The sequence below is a fragment of the Anastrepha obliqua genome, chromosome 3 (genome assembly GCF_027943255.1).
Source record: "Anastrepha obliqua isolate idAnaObli1 chromosome 3, idAnaObli1_1.0, whole genome shotgun sequence".
In the NCBI taxonomy this organism is placed as follows: Eukaryota; Metazoa; Arthropoda; class Insecta; order Diptera; family Tephritidae; genus Anastrepha; species Anastrepha obliqua.
In genome coordinates this window covers 58697755-58717267 of record NC_072894.1, presented here as the reverse complement: position 1 = coordinate 58717267, position 19513 = coordinate 58697755, and the positions used below count along the sequence as shown (strand labels likewise).

At 37.0% G+C, this 19513-nt stretch overlaps 1 protein-coding gene across 1 annotated transcript; it reads left to right on the top strand.

Annotated features, from left to right (window-relative positions):
- Positions 1 to 9095: 9095 nt before the first annotated feature.
- LOC129240295 (uncharacterized) lies at positions 9096 to 9465 on the top strand (the record flags this gene model as incomplete). The annotated part of the gene is made up of 1 exon (XM_054876012.1): positions 9096 to 9465. A coding segment is annotated over exon 1 (351 nt), but the record flags the coding sequence as incomplete, so codon positions are not given.
- Between the last annotated feature and the right edge of the window lie 10048 nt (positions 9466 to 19513).

The following is a 19513-nucleotide window of genomic DNA, read 5'->3' as shown; positions in this document are numbered from 1 at the left end:
CCGAAGTTAGTTGTCAATGAAACTGGAATGGTGCTCATCAAAAAATTAACTCCCGATAAAGATTTTTCATGGCAAAAATATACTCAGCGGGTTGTCGCTGATGGGGATTTCTATTAGAAAAGCCCTTCTAACTATAAACCTTCTGATTGAACTCATTAACTGTTCTGTCGACTTTAGTTTCAGCGCGGCAGATTTGTAAAGTAGTTATACACAAATTTTAAGAGTCAATGGTAAACGAGATGTGTAGATCACCCTTTAACGGCGGACATATGACTTTTATTATGTACCAACAAGTTGCCGTCTTAAAGAAAGAAATTGTGGAAATATCGTGTAAAAAAAATTGTATAATAGCGACTCCCGATGTCTTCAAAAACCTATTCTAGAGAAACGAGGAAATCAGTATCGAATTTTGCAGTCATACCTTATCACACGAAGAAGTAAACATTTCAGATTTTAGAACTATCTTTTAGATGAAAAATCATGTGAAAAACAGATACGACTTCATGCCGCTATTCGGTTATTGTTTAAGTGGTGTGTGGTAGACAATATTTGTTTAGCAAAAACAAATTAGTTTTGGTGCCCGAGTAGCGAGCATGGAATATATAACTAATTGGTCATGTAATTCACGCGGATTTCCTAGATTTTATTTGCATTGTTAATGATCACAAAGGATGCAAGAATAGGAACTGCCGTCATTTGATATCAAATGGCATACCGGCGGGAATAATGGAAATGTATGGAATGAGCATATCTTTGCCTTTCGACTTTCCATTCCTCGATGACATACCGCAAAATTTTTTGCACAGGGAGTATTGTTTCATTACACAATCGGTACCCTTTGGCACCGATAATTTATGTCGTAGCACACTGAAATAATCCTACGAATTTAAAAAATAATAATAATAATTAAAACTTCGTCGACATTCATGACGTAATGAATCGATTGTTGGTAACAGGATCATCTGCAATTCGAAATTTTAAAATCTTTCTTGATATGAATCGATATGAAAAAAATTGGCATTTCTGAAAAAGCCTGTTTGACTTCAAGATACAAATTTTTATCCTTGACTTACGTTGTGTTGTAATCTGGAGTTAATCCACATAAAAATGTAATTTTAATTAGATTATACAAATCTGTATTGCTAACAGTCCCGAAAAATATTTAATTTTGATCAATATATAATATTTATTGAATTGTTTTCTAGTATTGCTCCCAATCATAACATACGTATATAAGATACACATTTTGTATTCCCATCATCTGCACAGAGAAAAAAAAATACCCAAAATCTCATTGTTTATAATTACTTTAAGAAATGACACAATGTAACGTTTATTGTAACATTTTTTTAAAACCCCCCCTAAATCTGAGGGTTTGCGCACGGGCCTGTGAGAGACAAAAGGGAATAAGGCACAATCCATCTGTGAACGATTTCATTGCCCACATCTATTATTTTATTTGTTTTTTGAAGTGAAAACTTCTTTAGAATCGTTGGGAGTGATTTGGGAAAAAGTGAAACGAAAAAAGCGACCAACTTGGCTACGAAGCGTTATATTATATGTTGATATAAAAGTAGCGACGAACTAAATAAAAATAAATTTTATTTTTTCTTGTGATTCGAACCAAGGATTTTGGATCGGAAGCTCACATTGCTAGTCGGTCGGCTACCGTGTCATGCTGCAGGTACTGGCCTAAAAGTTATTTAGTTACGAAGCGTTATATTATATGTTGATATAAACGTAGCGTCGAATCACAAGAAAAAAATTTTTTTTAAACAGATATTTTATTTTATTTTATGATATGTTTATGAGGAGCTTTTTTTCATGGCAGAAATACACTCGGTGTTTTGCCATTGCCTGCTGAGGGGTGAGCGCTATTAGAAAAATAGTTTTCCTTAATTTTGGTGTTTTCACCGAGATTCGAACTGACGTTCTCTCTGTGAATTCTGAATAGTGTCACGCACCAACCCATTCGGCTACGGCGTTTGTTTAATTTTACTGATGCAAAAATGAGGGAAAATATTTGAATAAAGTTTGCTTACTGTTTACACATTTTCCAAAGGTGACGGAGAACCAAAAAAAAAGTCGATTTTCAAACAAATACGAGTGCATATGTGTAATTGTGTTAGAGTTTCGGTCACGCCCCAGCAAAACCTGCGTGCATATGTGTTTGTAACATTCAAAAAAATGTAATTGTGTTAGAGTTTCGGTCACGCAGGTTTTGCTGGGGGCGCTCATAATAGCAACCGCGTGTGTATTTCTATATTCGTAAATATTTTCATTTTTAAATATTTACCGCAATTATGCCGAAAAACAATGCAGAAAAGTGTCGTGAATATCGACAGAAAAAAAAATCAATAAATAGCATCACGGAATTCATTCACGAAAATTTAATAAAGTATACACCAGAAGTATCGCGGATACTTAGAAAAGATTACGATAAAGTTCCAATGATTTTAAGTGGCGATTTTAACGTAAATTTTGCATTAGACACAGCGGTTCCTTCAATTGACTTTCTCAATACAACATTCAATTTAAAAATGTGTAACAATCGCACTGAACCGACAACACGATCAAAAACAACAATTGACGCGGTATTTCAAAGATATGTTGACAACATCGAAACCAAAGCATTTGTATCATATTTTAGCTATCATAAGCCACTCGTATCATTTGTTGAAATTGAAAACATTGAGGATGAATAATAATAAAATGAAGAAAATAAAATATGAACTTTGTAGCAATATCATTCTCTCTCAGTTTGTCTTACGGAAGGTTTCACTTCTATCCCGTCTAACCGGTAGACTGGTATTTTTTTTTTTTAAGATCTCCATCTTCTGGTTTGCGGTGTCTGTTTTGTGAATTATCATCATCTTCAGTGCATATATTTTTAACGCAGTTTCCGGGTTACTTTTCGTGTATGAATAATTAAATTATGGAATATTGGAATTTCTGCGGCGTTACGGAAAACGGCGTTACCAATTTGAACTGCTTGTATTTTTGTTTTAAGCCATATCCAAATACGAGCATATGGAAGACCACATTTAGTCGTATGCATCCGACAGCGAGTTTCACCATTTATCGATTTATTTTTTTTTTGTTTTCTTAGTCAATATCAGAGAAGTTTGTCAATAATAATCGTTTCGGTTCTTAAACATAGAAGTTGCAATAACTCGACTACGAACCGATCTTTCGGAATTTCTGATAATGAGTTTACAAAATTTCATCCCAATCGGATGAACGGCAGCGTATAAATTACGATCAAGCAAAGAATCAAATATTCATTTTGTATTTTAGAGGTTTCTAAAGACTTACCAACATTTTCTTAGTATACGTATTAAAAGCTCCCGTTGAATTATTTATTTATTTATTACGCAAATGAATATAATATATTCGTATAGGCTTAATGGACAATAAATTTAGCAATTTTATTAAATTTAATTAAGGTTCTAGTAATAGGAGCATAAAGAGATTTTGACAGACTAACTCCAAACTACCCAGAGCTTTGACCGGAATGTTAAAGAAAATCCTCTCAAGAAGCACCGGACAGTCAATGGTACCGAGGATCGAACCAAAAATAAAGGACAAGGATAGGATTATTCTTCTGTTTTGCAAATATTTTAAGTTGATCAATAAGCATCGCACTTCATATTATATGTAGGCATTGCATCCGAAAAGCGTAAATTACGCAACGCGCAATGTAAGAATACTTTCTGAGCTCGTTCAATTCTAGCGATATGGCACGTATAACACGGAAACCACTCAAGTTTGGAGCCTACAAAAGCTGTATACAAAAGCTTCACCATATAAGGATCAGAGAAATCGGAGCTATGACGCTTAACAAAAGATAGTATGGCGTAAGATTTGGTGATAATAAAATGTATATGACTAGCAAAAGTAAGTTCCCATTCAAATACTACCTACACCAATCCTTTAATTTCGCTTGCACGTAACAGGATATGTGATGGGAGGTGTCAATAACAATGGCACGTTTGGCGCAATTATCTGACCTTGCCAAAACTGGCACCAATTTGATTCAAGCCGCTAATAATTCGTAGTATCCAGACGATATTCAAATATAAATGAATTATGAAAAAATCCAATCAGAATATAAAGAAAAACAATTGACTCATAATATCAGAGGCAGCCATGAAAATCGTATAAATGGCCACGTCACTCGGCACCTGAGCGCAATAAATGCGATTATATGCACACTCATATCACTAGCAGCAGCATATCCACAGGACAAAAGCGGGATGTTTTTGCTTGCATGTATATGTGTATGTATGAATGCAACTGAGAGATGGTGCTGCAGGTACTCGAGTGTATATATATCACGTACACCATAGTATACCACTAACTACACATGCACAGATAAAAATATACGTACATATACGAATACTAACACCCACAAAGCAGTTGCACCAAGTCACGTATTAGCTCATATTACAGCAGAAAAGTGAACACCTGGTGGATGTACGTTTAATGTGTATGCTGCAGAAGGCTATTATTCCGGGCAGTGATTGGGAAGATAAGGGCGCCCTCAAGTTTATAAAGCTGCTTCTGTTTTGCTTTTATTTAAGCGATTTATAGAATTGAGCACGGAGGGTCTACGAACCTATACTATGTTTCTGACAAGACACGGCAGATAGAGGTACCATCTTGTTAAGATGGGACTTGCTGAAAAAAACATTCGAGTATTACTTATGTGAATACTGCCTTATATGTAATAAATTGTATATGTTGAAGATGGCATCTATGGAATATACGATACTCTGCGATGTGCCAAACTTTACAAATGGCCTACACGAGCGTAGTGATTGAGCAGAATCACTAAACCACGACGCTCTCTGAATGGTTCAGCTGTTTGATAGCCTAAGCTTTTGGCGCAAGCTCAAAAGATTTATTCAGTTCATAGCCCGAGTATTCCCCTTCATAATCTAAACAAAAAAGTAGGAGCTACGGTCTTAATGAGCAAGCCAGAAAACTTTCGATTGCACTTTACGCTTTGGTAGGCTAGTATCTATGCCGTAGACTGGAATGCTCAGCTAGTTGATAAAACATCACAAACAATATTTCAGAACTGAATAGAATGACTTGCATAATACAATAGTTAAGCAGAATATTTTTTGCTGAACAAAGGTGCATAAGTTCAAGATGATTGCAGTAGGCCAAAATCAATTTTTAACCTCCAAAACTCACAAAAACTTAAACTAGAAAATAAAAAGAAAAAGACGAACTACGTTGAGTAGCTGTCATACAGTCGGAGCTTGAAGCATACGATGATGGTGCAAATGATAGCGCTTTTCATCAACCATCATCATCATTTTGTGCTGTCATCCTTATGTTTATGGCAGAAGAAAAAACAAATCAACTGCTCTATTGATATTAGCATGTAAGGACTCGCCTTGGCTTGAATTTAGAGTACAAAGCATTTGACTTTTTGATGAAGTTTGTGACTTGACAAATTATGCTGCTGAAATCAAAGATCATCCAAGTTCATAGCTTCACCTGGAGCCCACAAAAAGTCGGTAATCATAGCTTTGTAGCTAAAACAGCGATTCCAGCAACATTGCAACATTATTAATACCTTGGGGATGAAAATGCACCCTATAGGAAACTTATTTTCTTATTTTCAATCAACGCATGGTTCAGGGAGCTTAGCATACGTTTTGAAAATAATTTTCCAATATTTTTCCAAAATAATGCGTCAAGTCAGGGGCGAAGTATAGGGTAAGCAGCAAATCGTCCTCTTTCTCTGTTAACCTAGTATCTACAAAATCATAATTTTCAGTAAATCGATAAAAATGTTTAGAGTTACTTAACTTCTGTGTTTGGTAGATGCGAGAAAAATCTAAACGCTCTGAAAAAAAATCTATACTGATTATGAACATTGTATGTTTTGTTTTACGTAACAGGAGTGCTAAGGAGTGTTTTCCACTAAAAATCTCAATTTCGAAAAAAAATGAAGTTACGAGGTTAACACAGAAAGGGGAAGAAATTTCTATCCTAATATTTTTAAATCTAATTTTGTAGGCGAAAAACTTGATCTTCCGTGCGACTTTTCTTCTGACTTAGATTATCCCATGAACTTTGGAGCTCTTTGCTTTACTTAAATTGAAATCTTCCTCTCAAACTGATGCTGATGGACTTTCAGCAGTTTTGATAAAAAATTGTCCGGCGTTGGTCTATCCCCTAAAATTTAGTGGCAATAAAAATGACGTTAGAAATTATTTCAAAGCTATCGACTGTTTTCAAAACTTTTGAGCACGTGGCCAATTCCAAATTGAGCTTTGCGGTTAAATCTTTAATTTACCCAAATCAGCAGGGGTTTATTGCTAAGAGATCTGCAGTATCTAATCTGCCTGTTTTTAGCGAATACTGCATTGATTATTTCTTGGCTGGCTTCCAGGTCGACTATATTTACACCGACTTTCCGAAAGCCTTCGACAAAGATTTTCGTAGAATATTCAGTAATAAATTAGCTTGTTTTGGCTTTCATTCTGCATTCCTGCAATGTTAATTTGTTCCTTATTTGAGCAATAGACGTTGTGTTGTAACAACTGATGGAATTTCATCTACTCCCTTTACTGCCAACTCAGGAGTTCCGCAAGGAACACGTTCTTATTTGTGTTATTTATTAATGTCATTAAAAGTTGTTTCTCAATTGCTAAATTTTTTCTTTATACTGATGACCTTAAGATCTGCTCAGCGATCAAGACTCAAGAGGATGCCATTAAACTACAAGCCGTTATGGATAGGCTTTATTTGTGGTTCCAAAATTCACGTCTTTCGATGAACTTATTCAAGTGCTTTAAAATATCTTACTCGAACACATCTAACATTTTGCGCACTAAGTACAGTATCTTGACTCGTGTCCTGCAGTGTGTTACCGAGTTTAAGGTCCTTGGCGTTATCTTTGATAACAAATTTTCTTCTAATAACCATATAAATTATATTACTCCAAAATCTTTCACCACGTTGGGCTTCGTTAGACGGAACGCCACTAAGTTCTCTGATCCATTAAATCACATAATACATCATTTGTTAGGTCTCATTTAGAATATGCTGTTTTTATTTGGATATCCTGTAGTCAGTAAGCTATCAATAGAATCGAGCGTGTGCAAAAAATGTGTCTCAAATATGTCCTTCGACCTCTGAATTTTATTGATCACATGCAATTATATTCTGCTCGTTTTATGCTTATAAGTCTCAAGTGCTTAGAAATCTGTAGACCTATACTGTGTCTGTTAAGTAGGGACAATCAATTACTCCAGTAATAATATTGTGAGTAAAAGACGGTTTTAATTGTAATTGATTGTCCGTACTTGTTGGAAAAGATTCGATTTAGTGTATCTCAGCGATCTCTTAGGAACCTCTACCCTTTTTATGGGGAAAACTTTAAAACTAATTCCTAGTACTCGTGCTTTACGGGAATCAAATACCGTTCATAATGATTATGTTATCGATTGTCGCTTTGAAGAGAAGCTTTCTAAATCTCTTGAATTTTATGATACAGTTGTTTTTAAATACATGTATATCAGAAGTTTAATCTAAGTTTTTTTTTCTTTCGCCGTGTCCATGCCGCTATCAGCACAGAATGAAACAAGGCGAATTCATTCCTTGTTTTCTACTTTGCTGTGACAATCAAACGTACAAAATGTTGTTGTTCGTTGAGCCTTGGACTCCTTATTATCATTACACTTATCTATAGAGATCGAACACCTCAATGAAATTTTATATTATTTGTGGATTTGTAGAAACATTTCATTAAAAAATGCGAAATGGGTACAATTTTATTCATTGGATAATATATAATGCCACTCATTTCATCGTACCGAATACTGAATCTAAAATATCCATACTGAAAAATGATTTCTTCTTACGTTCCCATTCGGCATTCTCCTCGTTTATATTTTTCATGGCACACCAACCGTACAATGCCATAAAAATCACTTCGCTGGCAAGCAAAATCTGCACCATAAAGTAGGTCAACAACAAAATCATTGCCGAGTATATATTGTGTGCTTCATACACTTCGTAGCCACTGAATAACAATAAAACTTGTCCAAGATTATGTAACCAATTCTGCGCGAAGGTAACTATCCACGGTATCAAGCAAATCCAGTAATACTTTTGGCGTACACCCATCATAGCCTGTTCGAATGTGGCCAATGTATCGCCGTAGAGATGACGATTTAACGCAGCTACGCCGCCACAACCGCAAAAGTACCCAAACATTGCGATTATGCTAAAAAATCCAGATTCCAATAGAGCGAGCGGTTTGTGATGCATACGAATGATGCAGGTGATCTGCTTGGCCGAGGTGAAAAACGTTTTGGGCACCCAACGTACATCGATGTCGATGCCCGGCCGGAGGAGCACTGACCACAACAAAACCAGCAAGTAACTGTAAATGAATATGATGCGCAAATATTTATGCACCAATTCCAATAAATTGTGACCAAAAGCGTTCAAACTATCCGCAGTGGGCGACTGGATATACATGCTTGCGGCTGGGGACTTTTTTCCGGCGGTAATGTCCAAAAAGAAAGAGAAATTTGTGCTGCTTGCTGGAATGCTCACAATTTTTTAGTTTGGGGCTTAAATATTGATTATTAAAGCTTTTGTATGTTCGCTTTTTTGTTTTTGGGAAATAAATTTATTAAGTACGAGACAGAAATATTAAAAATATATTTGTGAAGTAAATGTGAGATATAGTATATGTGTGCATATGTCTGTATGTATGTTTTGACACGCTACTTGACAGTAAAAACTCAAAATTATTTCAAACATGATGGAAGAAAAAAGGTATGATTGAATTACAAACAAATAGGTCACAGTCAGGGTACACTGAAGAGGTAGTAGCAGTAGAGCAAAAACAACAAGTACAATGTGTTCTGGGTGTGCTTTTGATTCCGAAAATGTTAAAAATTAAAAACAAATAAACCCAAATTAATAGAACAAATACCACATCAGCTGGTCTCCTGAAACCGAACAAGTAAAGGGTGTTTTTTTAGAGGTTAGGTTTTCAAGTTGGCACTCCTTTTTTCGTGGATGGTCTTTTTGACAGCTGTCACTTGATTTATGCTCAGTTTGGTTTGCCATTTCATAATGAATAGACTTACACCTGAACAACGTTTGCAAATCGTGCAAATTTATTACGAAAATAATGGTTCGGTTCGCGCGACGCATCGCGCGCTGCGTCCAATATTCGGTCGACATAATCGTCCATCAGAGTCAATAATTCGATTAACCATGGATCGGTTTCGCACCACGTTTGCTCTAGTAGATAATACGCATCCTCAAAGATGTCGTACAGTGCGCACCGAAGACGCTATTGCTGCTGTGGAGCAGAGTATCGAAGAAGACCCGAATGAGTCCATCCGCCATCGCGCGCAGCAATTGGAGATGTGCCTATCCACTTTATGGAAGATTTTGCGGAAGGATCTTGGTTTTCGGGCTTACAAAATCCAACTCGTGCCAGAATTGAAGCCGAACGACCATCAAGCGCGTCGCACGTTCGGTGAATGGGCCCAAAACGAGATGGCCACCGATCCCGATTTTCACAAGAAAATTTTGTTCAGCGATGAAGCTCACTTTTGGTTGAATGGGTATGTCAATAAGCAAAATTGTCGCATTTGGAGTGAACATAATCCACAAGCCATTGCTGAGACGCCGTTACATCCTCAAAAAGTCACTGTTTGGTGTGCTCTATGGGCAGAGGGAATCATTGGTCCATATTTCTTTAAAAATGAAGCCGGCCATAATGTTTCAGTCAATGGAGAGCGCTATAGAGCCATGATTAATGACTTTTTCGTGCCTGAATTGGACGATGTTGATGCAGGCGACCTTTGGTTCCAACAAGACGGCGCTACATGCCATACAGCCAACGCAACAATCGATTTATTGAAGGAAACTTTTGGTGAGCGCATTATCTCGCGCCGTGGACCTGTGGCGTGGCCTCCAAGATCATGCGATATAACACCGCTGGACTATTTCTTGTGGAGCTATGTGAAGTCGCTTGTCTACGCAGATAAGCCCGAGACGATTGACGTCTTGGAAGAGAATATTCGGCGCGTTATTGCTGACATACGGCCCCAATTGCTGCAAAAAGTGGTCGAAAATTGGGCCTCTCGGCTGGAATTTATTCGAGCCAGCCGCGGCGGCCACTTGCCCGAAATCATTTTTAAAACATAATGGCAAACCCTTATCTTTATAATAAAGTTAAATTCTTGGCCATAACATTAAATTATATACGTTTTATTTCATCTTGAAAACCTAACCTTTAAAAAAAACACCCTTTAGTAGTTCAATATGGCTTGGTCACAGTATAGATAATATGGGTAATAATGATCACGCATTGCGATATGTGGTACAATTCGAGTTGATTATAAAAAATTTTTAAAGGGTGAATTTATTGTGTTTTGTACTTGAGTGTTTGTACAATGCATCAATCGCTTTTTTATGAGAAGTAAATATTAGAAATTTAAGTGAAGGGTTTCATGTGTGGAGGATGGTTCCGTGTGTAGAAGTCCATGCAAGTGCAGGAAGTACCTGGTTACCATTTCCATGGAAGTAGCTAGAACGATTCTTTTGCATATGGTCCAAACGAGAATCAATCCATGATAATCTGGGTGCGCGCTGAGTTTGGGATCCGCCACATAAAAATCTTTACCCAATGAAAAACAAAAAAAGCTTCGGATGAAAAAAACGGATAAAAACGCGGAAGCGGTTATCGCGCCAATCAAGAAGAAGATTAGGAATTTTCATTGAATCTCGCTGAAAATGACAGTTTAGAGTTTCCTTTCACGAAAAGGAATACGAGTACCACACAGTTCTTAATCGTTGAGTTTTTATAGCACAAATAAATTTTAATAAATCAAGAGGATCTATTTGCCAAGCTTTCATGCTTTTGAGGCTATAAAATACCGCGGCGTAGACGGTTGTTATGCAGACTAATAAACAGCTGATTTGTTTATTGGACATCTTTGTCAGTAAAAGATGAACAGCAGTCAACAAATACAGATATTAGTTGCCCTGATACGAAAAAATAATTATTTATATAAAAAAAATTTTAAACTGCAATTTCGCAAACTGCTCCGGAATATCAAAACAGGTGATACAATTTATTTAAACCAAAAGCAATAATTATATCAACAAGTTAATCAATTATATATCCGCCGTTGCTGTTTTCCACCTCTTCCAACCTCTCGACCAATTTATTGATGCCGTTCCGTTAAAAATCGTCTGGTCTGGTGTCAATGAAGTTGTTGAGCCAATTTTTAAGGCCCTCTTTGGTATTGAAGGTAACGCTCTTCATATGGTTTGAAGGGAGCGGAGAATACAGCGGATGCTGAAATACCCCCCATTTGAGCTCTTGGAGTGCGGCTTTAATGATTTGTGCAACATGGGGCTTGGCGTTGTCGTGAAGAGGTACGGGTTGACCATGCCGATCAGGCCTTTTCTGTCGTATAGCCTCATTCACGCGGTGTAGCTGGGCAATAAGCTCCACATCGTTGACCGTGGCATTCTTTTGGAGCGTTTCCCAGAGCACCATGCCCCCAGTCCCACCAAACACATATCATGATCTTCTTTGGATGAATATTCGGCTTGCCTCTCGGCTTTGGGGTATCTCCTGGAGCCACCCACTGCTTTCTTTGCTTCATATTGATGTATGGACATCATTTCTCATCTCCCGTCAAAGCGCTGTTTACGACCACGTGTTGCTCGACGAAGATGCTTAGAAGCAATTTGAAGGCGACTTTCTTTGTTTTTTTCGGTGAGCACGTGATGCACTCAGGCTCCCAATTTTTTGATGAATTCCAACTACATTTTTTCCCCCCATTAATGATTGGTTTGGTGATCGTTCTTCTTCAAAAGTGATTTGAAGCGTTCTTCATCGAATGCAGAAGGCCTTCTGCTGCCGGACGTGTCAAAGTCACCATTTTTAAAAACCATTTTCGTGTTGTAGACTCGCCTATGACACTTTCTCCACACACGTCGCAAATGTCCAAGGCACTGCTTTGGCAGCTTTGTGATTTCGATGAACAGCAAAGAATAACAGGAAAAATGAAATAATTCAAAATAGAATTAACATGGTTTTGTAGAGCAGAAAGAGTTCTATCAATTGAAGACTTACCTTTTGCCAAACAGCAAACCAATCGTAAAATAAAAGGGAAAATATAAAAACGCTACGAACTTATTCTCCATCCAATATGTCTATATCGATCTTGATTCCTTTTTACTATTTCATACAACCGTTATGTGAACAAAATTAGAATGCCCTTATAAACAAATGTGCGCGGATATAAAAATATTTACTCAACTATTTATTTAATTTTCAAGGGTATCTTATGGTACTAAACCGAATATAACAAAAAATGTGTTTAGAAGAATATACATACATATATAAATATTCATATGAATGCCTCTATTGAGCTCGCCAATTTTGCACTCTTGGATATTCTTAGAGGTAATTCAATACGACAAAAAAACTCTTTTTTTCTATGAACTGGTTCACGCGTTTGTAGTTAGCAAATTGCCCCACCTGCAGTGCGTAACTGAAAGCGAGTAATTTTTCATGCAAATGCCGACAGTCGGAAGCAATTACATGCTTGTGCATCCAACTTAGCGGGCGGCAAGCACTTAGGCACATTCATACGTACGTGCACACCCGCTTACAAACATGCATCTACATATAGGATTATTTTCGTATGTCGGCAGATAGGGATATACGTGTATACATAGTGGATATGTTGTACGTATGTATGTAGTGTGCGCTACGCACAGGTATGTAATGGACTTATTATAACAATTGCTGTTGCTGTTACAGTTGTTGAATGTCAGCATTGTAAGCACACTTCCGTTTCCGTCCAACAATCCAATCGGAACGAGCCAGCCAACCCACTCAGCTAGCGTGTGCACCAACAATAATAACCATGCAGTAAAAAGTATAATAGAACACAATGAGAAAAGCGCGAATAATGAGCTTGAACTATTATGAGTGGTTCGTCTATGTGTAGGTATGTGTGCATACTACTTGCATGCTTGCTAAATACATGTAAAGCGTATGTTTTCGTTTTTTGCCGACGCATGAAATACCCTATAATTACGTGTTTTTGCTCTTTTTGCTTTTCATAGTTTCCCTTTTCTTGCTGTTTGCTTGACTAATACATTTTTCGCATTCTATTTACCCTCATAATTCTTGTAATGAATCATAATCAAATGTTTGATAAATCACATAAAAATTGCTTAGTGTTTGCATTTCTTTTGTTTTGTACAATCATGCGGAAATTTTATCTTGCTCGTGCCGTCAGTCACCGTTAGAGAGGCGACAGCTAAAATAATTAGCGAGTGTCGTTAATCCCTCCTCCGTTTCGGAATATACTTGAATGCGTGGTTTACTTTAAAACTTTTTCTATTGGTACAAGTAAGCGGAGAATAATATCTCACCCTACTGCATTGGTTCAAAGGATTCTCGCTCTAACGTATGTTTTTGATTCCGCCCTTGCCTCTTCTAATTACTAATATGCACGCCCACGCTTATGTAGATAATATGGCTTCTCTTATGAAAATTGAAAAGCTGTTCTTTTTTGCTCAAGTTTTGAAAGAAAAAATTCTGCAAATTAAAATTACATTATTTATTCTAGCCTTACCCTCATTTCAAGTGCCGAAAGCAAATATGCTACCTTGTGAAATAATGTTGCATGTTTCCATGTTCCATTTTCTCCAGAAGACTTTGTCGCCAATATCCTTGATATCTTCTTATAAATCTGAGAGTCACTGATAATTTCATGGCCTAAGATACATACAGGGTTGCCCATATTCGACGGACCCATGTGTTTTTTGGCCCCATTCCAATCGACGAGGCTTGTCCGCAGGCAACAATCTTTGCGTCAATTGAATCTTATACGGGAATAAATGCAAATCAATGCGGATAATTCGTTGTAAAGTGGTCCGAGCAATACCCAACTGCTGAGAACGGCGATTTTGGGATGTCCTTGGCGACGTCTCAACACTGGCCCGTACAAGAGCAATTTGGCCTCTTTGGATTAGAAAGGGCATCACCAATCAAAGACCTTCCATACAAACGTTTAATGATGTCCTTAGAAGGCGCACTTTTCACGTTATTTAATTTTTTATACGCACGTTGAGTTTTCTCAATTGACTTCTTTTGTTGAATGTAAATTTCAATAGTTTGTGAGCGCTCGTAGGGCGTGTACTGTTCCATGGTAAAAATCTGCGTGGACTAACGCTTCCAACGCGGTATGTCATTAAGCGATCTGCTGTCCCTGTCGAAAGATACAGGGTTGCCATATGGGTCCGTTGAATATTGGTAACCCTGTAATTAATGCAAAGTAAAGATTTATATCGAGTGTTTTTTAGCTGCGTGAGAACTATTGATATCGAGAACCATGATTTGACAGCTGCGAATGGCAAACTGTGCTGACATTTCTCTTCAGTGAGGTTTGGGAAGCCATCATGAATCCTTTAACGCCAAAATAATGCTTACAAATTGTAGTAACTTACTTTGAAAAAAAAAAAAAAAATAATTCTGTGTTTATTTCTTTCGAAATGAGAAAGGTGCTGTCGTTACGGAAAAACGTGAGGGCTTTGAAGCCATACTGACCTAATTTTCGTTTCCAAAAATTAATTTGCTAAACATCGATGACATTTGGATCTAAAAGGACAGCACAATTTATCATGCAGAGTGCTTAACAATCAATTAATTCCTATATTCAAATCACCATTGACACCATACGGCCAGATTTATCGGAAAAAGTACTCAAAAATTAAACTGATCGAATGGACCATGTAACTCGTAGCCGCGGCGGACATATGCTGGATATCATTTTACAAAAGAATTGCCATGAAATTATGTACTAGATTATAATAAAAATACTTCATTAAAATAATATTTCTGTTTGGTATTATCATATTTGCGGCGACAGCAGCCGAATGGGTTGAAGCGTCACTAACATTCGGAAATGAATAGCATCTGATCTCCGAGCATGAAACACCAAATGATAGAAAAAATATTTTCTAATAATGATGGAGCTTCGGCAGGCAATGGCGAAACGTTCGAGTTTATTTTTGCCACGCAAAAGCTTCTCATAAAAATATAAGTCGTTCGGAGCCGACTTAAAATTGTAATATAGGTCCCTCTATTTGTGGAACAGCATGAAGAAGCACACGCCAAGTATGAGCAGGAGCTCGACCAAACACCAAAACATTGAGTAGACACCAATTATATATATAAGTATATTTTCATTTTATGCTCTCAACCTCTTAAAAAATAACCGACACTTTTTATTTTGCATTGTAATCACTCTCAAGGGAAACCTAATTTTACTTGATTTTATGTCACTGGAAAAATAATGTTTAGATTTCGTTTTAATAAATTCTGAAAAAAAGAAAGAGGTCACGGCAAGCCAGGCTCAGACTGTAGGGGGACCCGTAGCCATCCTATCCCTCGCATCCTCGCAGTGTGAACGAACGAATCGACTGGTAAACTCTTTTTGTCAACTTGTTACACCTCTTCTGTAGAACTGCTCCATGAGTCTGACTCAGTATATTAGCGTAGTATTAGCCGTATATTGTAGTTCGCTTAGGTAGGTAATAAATAAATGAAATTATTACGCTATTCTGTATCTCAGAAAATGGTGGTCATGGTCTTGCCGTTTTTTTAATTTTTAATTTCTTTGGCCCTTTTTTATTCACTTCCTCGACTCCTACTTGGACTTATGATCAAACTGAGAAGTCCACTTTCTGTCAACAGTCGCAATGTAAGCAACTCCAAGAAATCTGTGGAAGTTGGCGCTGCCTGCCGGGAGGTGTGCGCATTCGTCGTGCCCAAAGCGACCACGCGTACTTGTGTCCGGAGTTGTTATAATTTTGTTTCCATAACGCCGCCTTTGTGCTCTCATTCCTTTTTGAAAAGGCTTTACTTTCGCGGTTTTTAATAACTTTACTGTACTGCACTTTCCTGAAGATATTTCATGCTGGGTGTTTATTAGTATAGAAATCTATCGGGATTTTAATGATCTTAAGATATTATTGATAAAGCCCCTACAATAAAAATAAAATCTTTAAAGTTATTTCGATGCCAGTACCATCTTAAGCGGAAGTTAGGTTAGGTTAGGTTATGGTGGATCCGTTGGAATACCACTGTGCTGCACGGGAACCTCATTTACTTTCCTTCGTGAAACCATTATGCGGCTCTTATGAAGCGCAGGATTGGTCCCATCACCACACCAGATAGCTCTGTAAGAAAATTGAAAAAATATTTACCTAGACAACCTGCTCTGATTTTAGCTAAGGCTGGACAATTGCACAGGACGTGCTCAATTTTTTCTTCCTCTTCCTCATCTCTACAACTGCTACAATATTCATGGGAGAAAACTTCTTGTCTCAAGCAATACCTACCAAATAGCCAATGATCAGTTATCAAGCCACGACCTTCGAGATATCATCTCTTGAGAAGCTAAGCAACTCCTTTGTCTTTTTCTTGTTTGTTTCGCCTATAGTATCCTAGCTGTTACGCCTGAGCCTTCATCTCTCTAACATTTTTTTTGATTATTAGTTTACTCGTGGCTATAAGTAACCCAATGGTACCTTTATCAGTAAGCAGTTGAAGACTATCTTTCCTAGTTATCTCATCGGCTTTACAATTTCCTTCAAAATCTGTGTGCCCTAGAACCCAAATACAGCTGAGCATAAACACGACGCTAATATCATTAAGGGCTGCCCGGCGTAAGCGTAAGCTATCAATATACAAAATAACCTGGTAAAAAATTTGTTGTAGCTATCAGTGCAAACTTTGTCAAATTTAATTCATTCTTTATGGAAATTTGCGTCTTAAAACGGACAGAAAAGCATGTAAAATTTTAAAAATGCCCTTATTAAATTCTGTCTCTACAAGCGTGACTACAGTTTTAGTATAGTAAACATTATTTACTAACTTTCCTTCCCTTCATCGTAATTAAATTTATCCCCTTTCCCATTTCCACTTTGCCACTCCAAAGCTGTTTAAATTTAGCACACTTGACCGTTGCCATAAAACGAACTGATTAAAGGAATTTTTCTACAAACTTTTATTTCTCCCACTAAACTGGAATGGCTCCCATCAATAATATGTGAGTCAAGTTTAGTACCGATCACTGCATTGGACGTAGCTGTTTGTCGTGCCAGCAATACGTGACTATTAGTTCTGCAGCAAAGGGAAATGACACAAGATACCTGCAGTTGACTACGCGCTAAGCATGCTGCCCACGTTCACGGACTCCTTTACAAGCGGAAATCACGAGACACTTGCGCTAAGTTACAAACATACCAGCATACATATAAGCGAAGTGTGCTGCTCGTTCATATTTTTCTACCAGCAAAGAAATGCGCGAAGCGTAAAATGAAAGCTTTGCAAAAGGTCAGAAATAGTGTTTAGCCTATTGTTAGGGTACTTTTAAGAATGATTATTAATCAGCAGCTGGTTCTGGCTCAGAATCAAAGCAAGAAAGCATCAATCAATCTGATGTCTGTTGAACAAAGTCTGGCATCTGGCTGTAATTTGGTTAAGAACTGCTTGTGAAGGGTTGGCGTCATTTCTAAGAAATATGACGAGATAGGTTATTCGATATGGTTGTCCATTGGAGAGCTTATTTCGATAAGCAATTAATGTAATACCTTTGAAAGGGGTGAGGCGATGGCGGAGACACGGGTAATAAGGAATGTATAAGGAGATGAAATGCTGAAAGATGACTATTTACACTTTACTATTTTTTTCACGCATACTACCGAAACAGTGAGCATCAAGATCTCTAAATCTTAGTCCGGCAAAAGCTGAGATAATTTCGCATATTCCTTCAGACAGACGTTGCAAACGTACGTGAAATAAAATAAAACTCAACAATCCGAAGCTGACACTTTGTTATACTTAGTAGCTTCCTCGAGCTGCAGTTGCTGAGTGAGTAGTCAAGTGAGTAGCCAACCCACTGCTTTAACGATAGCACCTACCTCCGCCTGGAACACACAACAGTGGTCACGTAGACAGCACTTGAGCGTGAACGATACTTGGATAAAGTATCTTGCAGTCAAATCGTTTTAATCTCTTCAAGATATCAGTAATTTATTTCATAATGAAAAGTTTACCAAAACTCTTACGACATTACGAAACTTTTCTTGCTCTCTTTAGTTGAATAATCGGCTAAAACGTAATTACCTTTAATTAGCTTTTCTCACACTTTCGAAGCATTTTCAATTTTTGTAATAATAGAAAGTTAAAAAAAAAGTATTTTTATGCAAATACACAGTGCCGTCATGGCACAATTTCATTTTTTACTACCGCAAAACTTCCTAGCCATGCTGTCGTGTCGCATGCCACAAGGTGTCAATCAATAATTTCCAATTGCTCATTGCTGCCAAGAATCGTCACGCAAATCAAGTACAAAAATAGTACTAATACCAGCTCGCATTAGGAGTGAGCATGAAACAAAAAAAAAATGTTGAAAAAGTTTTATCAAGAAAGTTGCTGCATAATTAAAATTTACAAAATGTTCTACTCTTGTAATATTATATTTTTAGAAAGTTTAACAACATCACAGGTCCTTGATAATTCATCGAGTCGCCCTTCATTAATTTTTCATTTACGCTTTGATGACAACTACCTGCCCCAGTGAATTATTAATGTGTTGAATAAACAAAAATAGAGCATTTCCCAAAGCAAAAGGCATGTTGATATTATTAAAAACACTATTGAAGTAAATGAGTACAGATAGGCGCATGGATACACTAGGTTGTTCAATAAGTTCTGCGATTCGATAAGAAAAACAAAATTTTCCGGTTTGAAAAACACTCTATTATTAATATAGTCTCCCTGAACATCAATACATTTGTTCCATGCCTCAAGTGTAAATCTGGAAGTGCTACAAAATACGCTTCTACACCTATTATGACCTCATTATTTGATGAAAAACGTTTTCCACGCCAAAAATTCTAATTTTAATTCATGAATTTTAGCCATTGTCAAAATGCTCCTGTGATGCGGTGCACCGTCCTGGTAAAAAAGAATTGTTTCTTTTGCAAACTGCGTACTTTTTCACTATTTTTCCTTCACCTTATCTGAATTGTTACAATAATATTCAGAATTTATTACTTTAACAGTTTGCAAGTAATCGACAAATGAAATTCCTTTCGCATCCCTAAACCTTAAGGGGTAACACCACTGTAGAAATTTCAAAAATTGATTTTTTTTATAAGCTTAAAAAATTCTTTGAACCTTTTAAAATACAGAACAAAAAGTTTTATACGTTACCGAAGTTTATTTCATAAATATTTTAAGCTTTTAAACAAGCGTTAGTGACTGCTACCTAACGATTTCTCCAAATTTCCAAACTTTAAACGCGTTTTTCTCAAAACACGTTTTCTGAAATTGGCACGCAGCATAACTCAAACAATTTTAAATATTTTTAATCAGGTTTTTCACTACGTCTGTATAATAACCTTCTTAAGAGAAGAG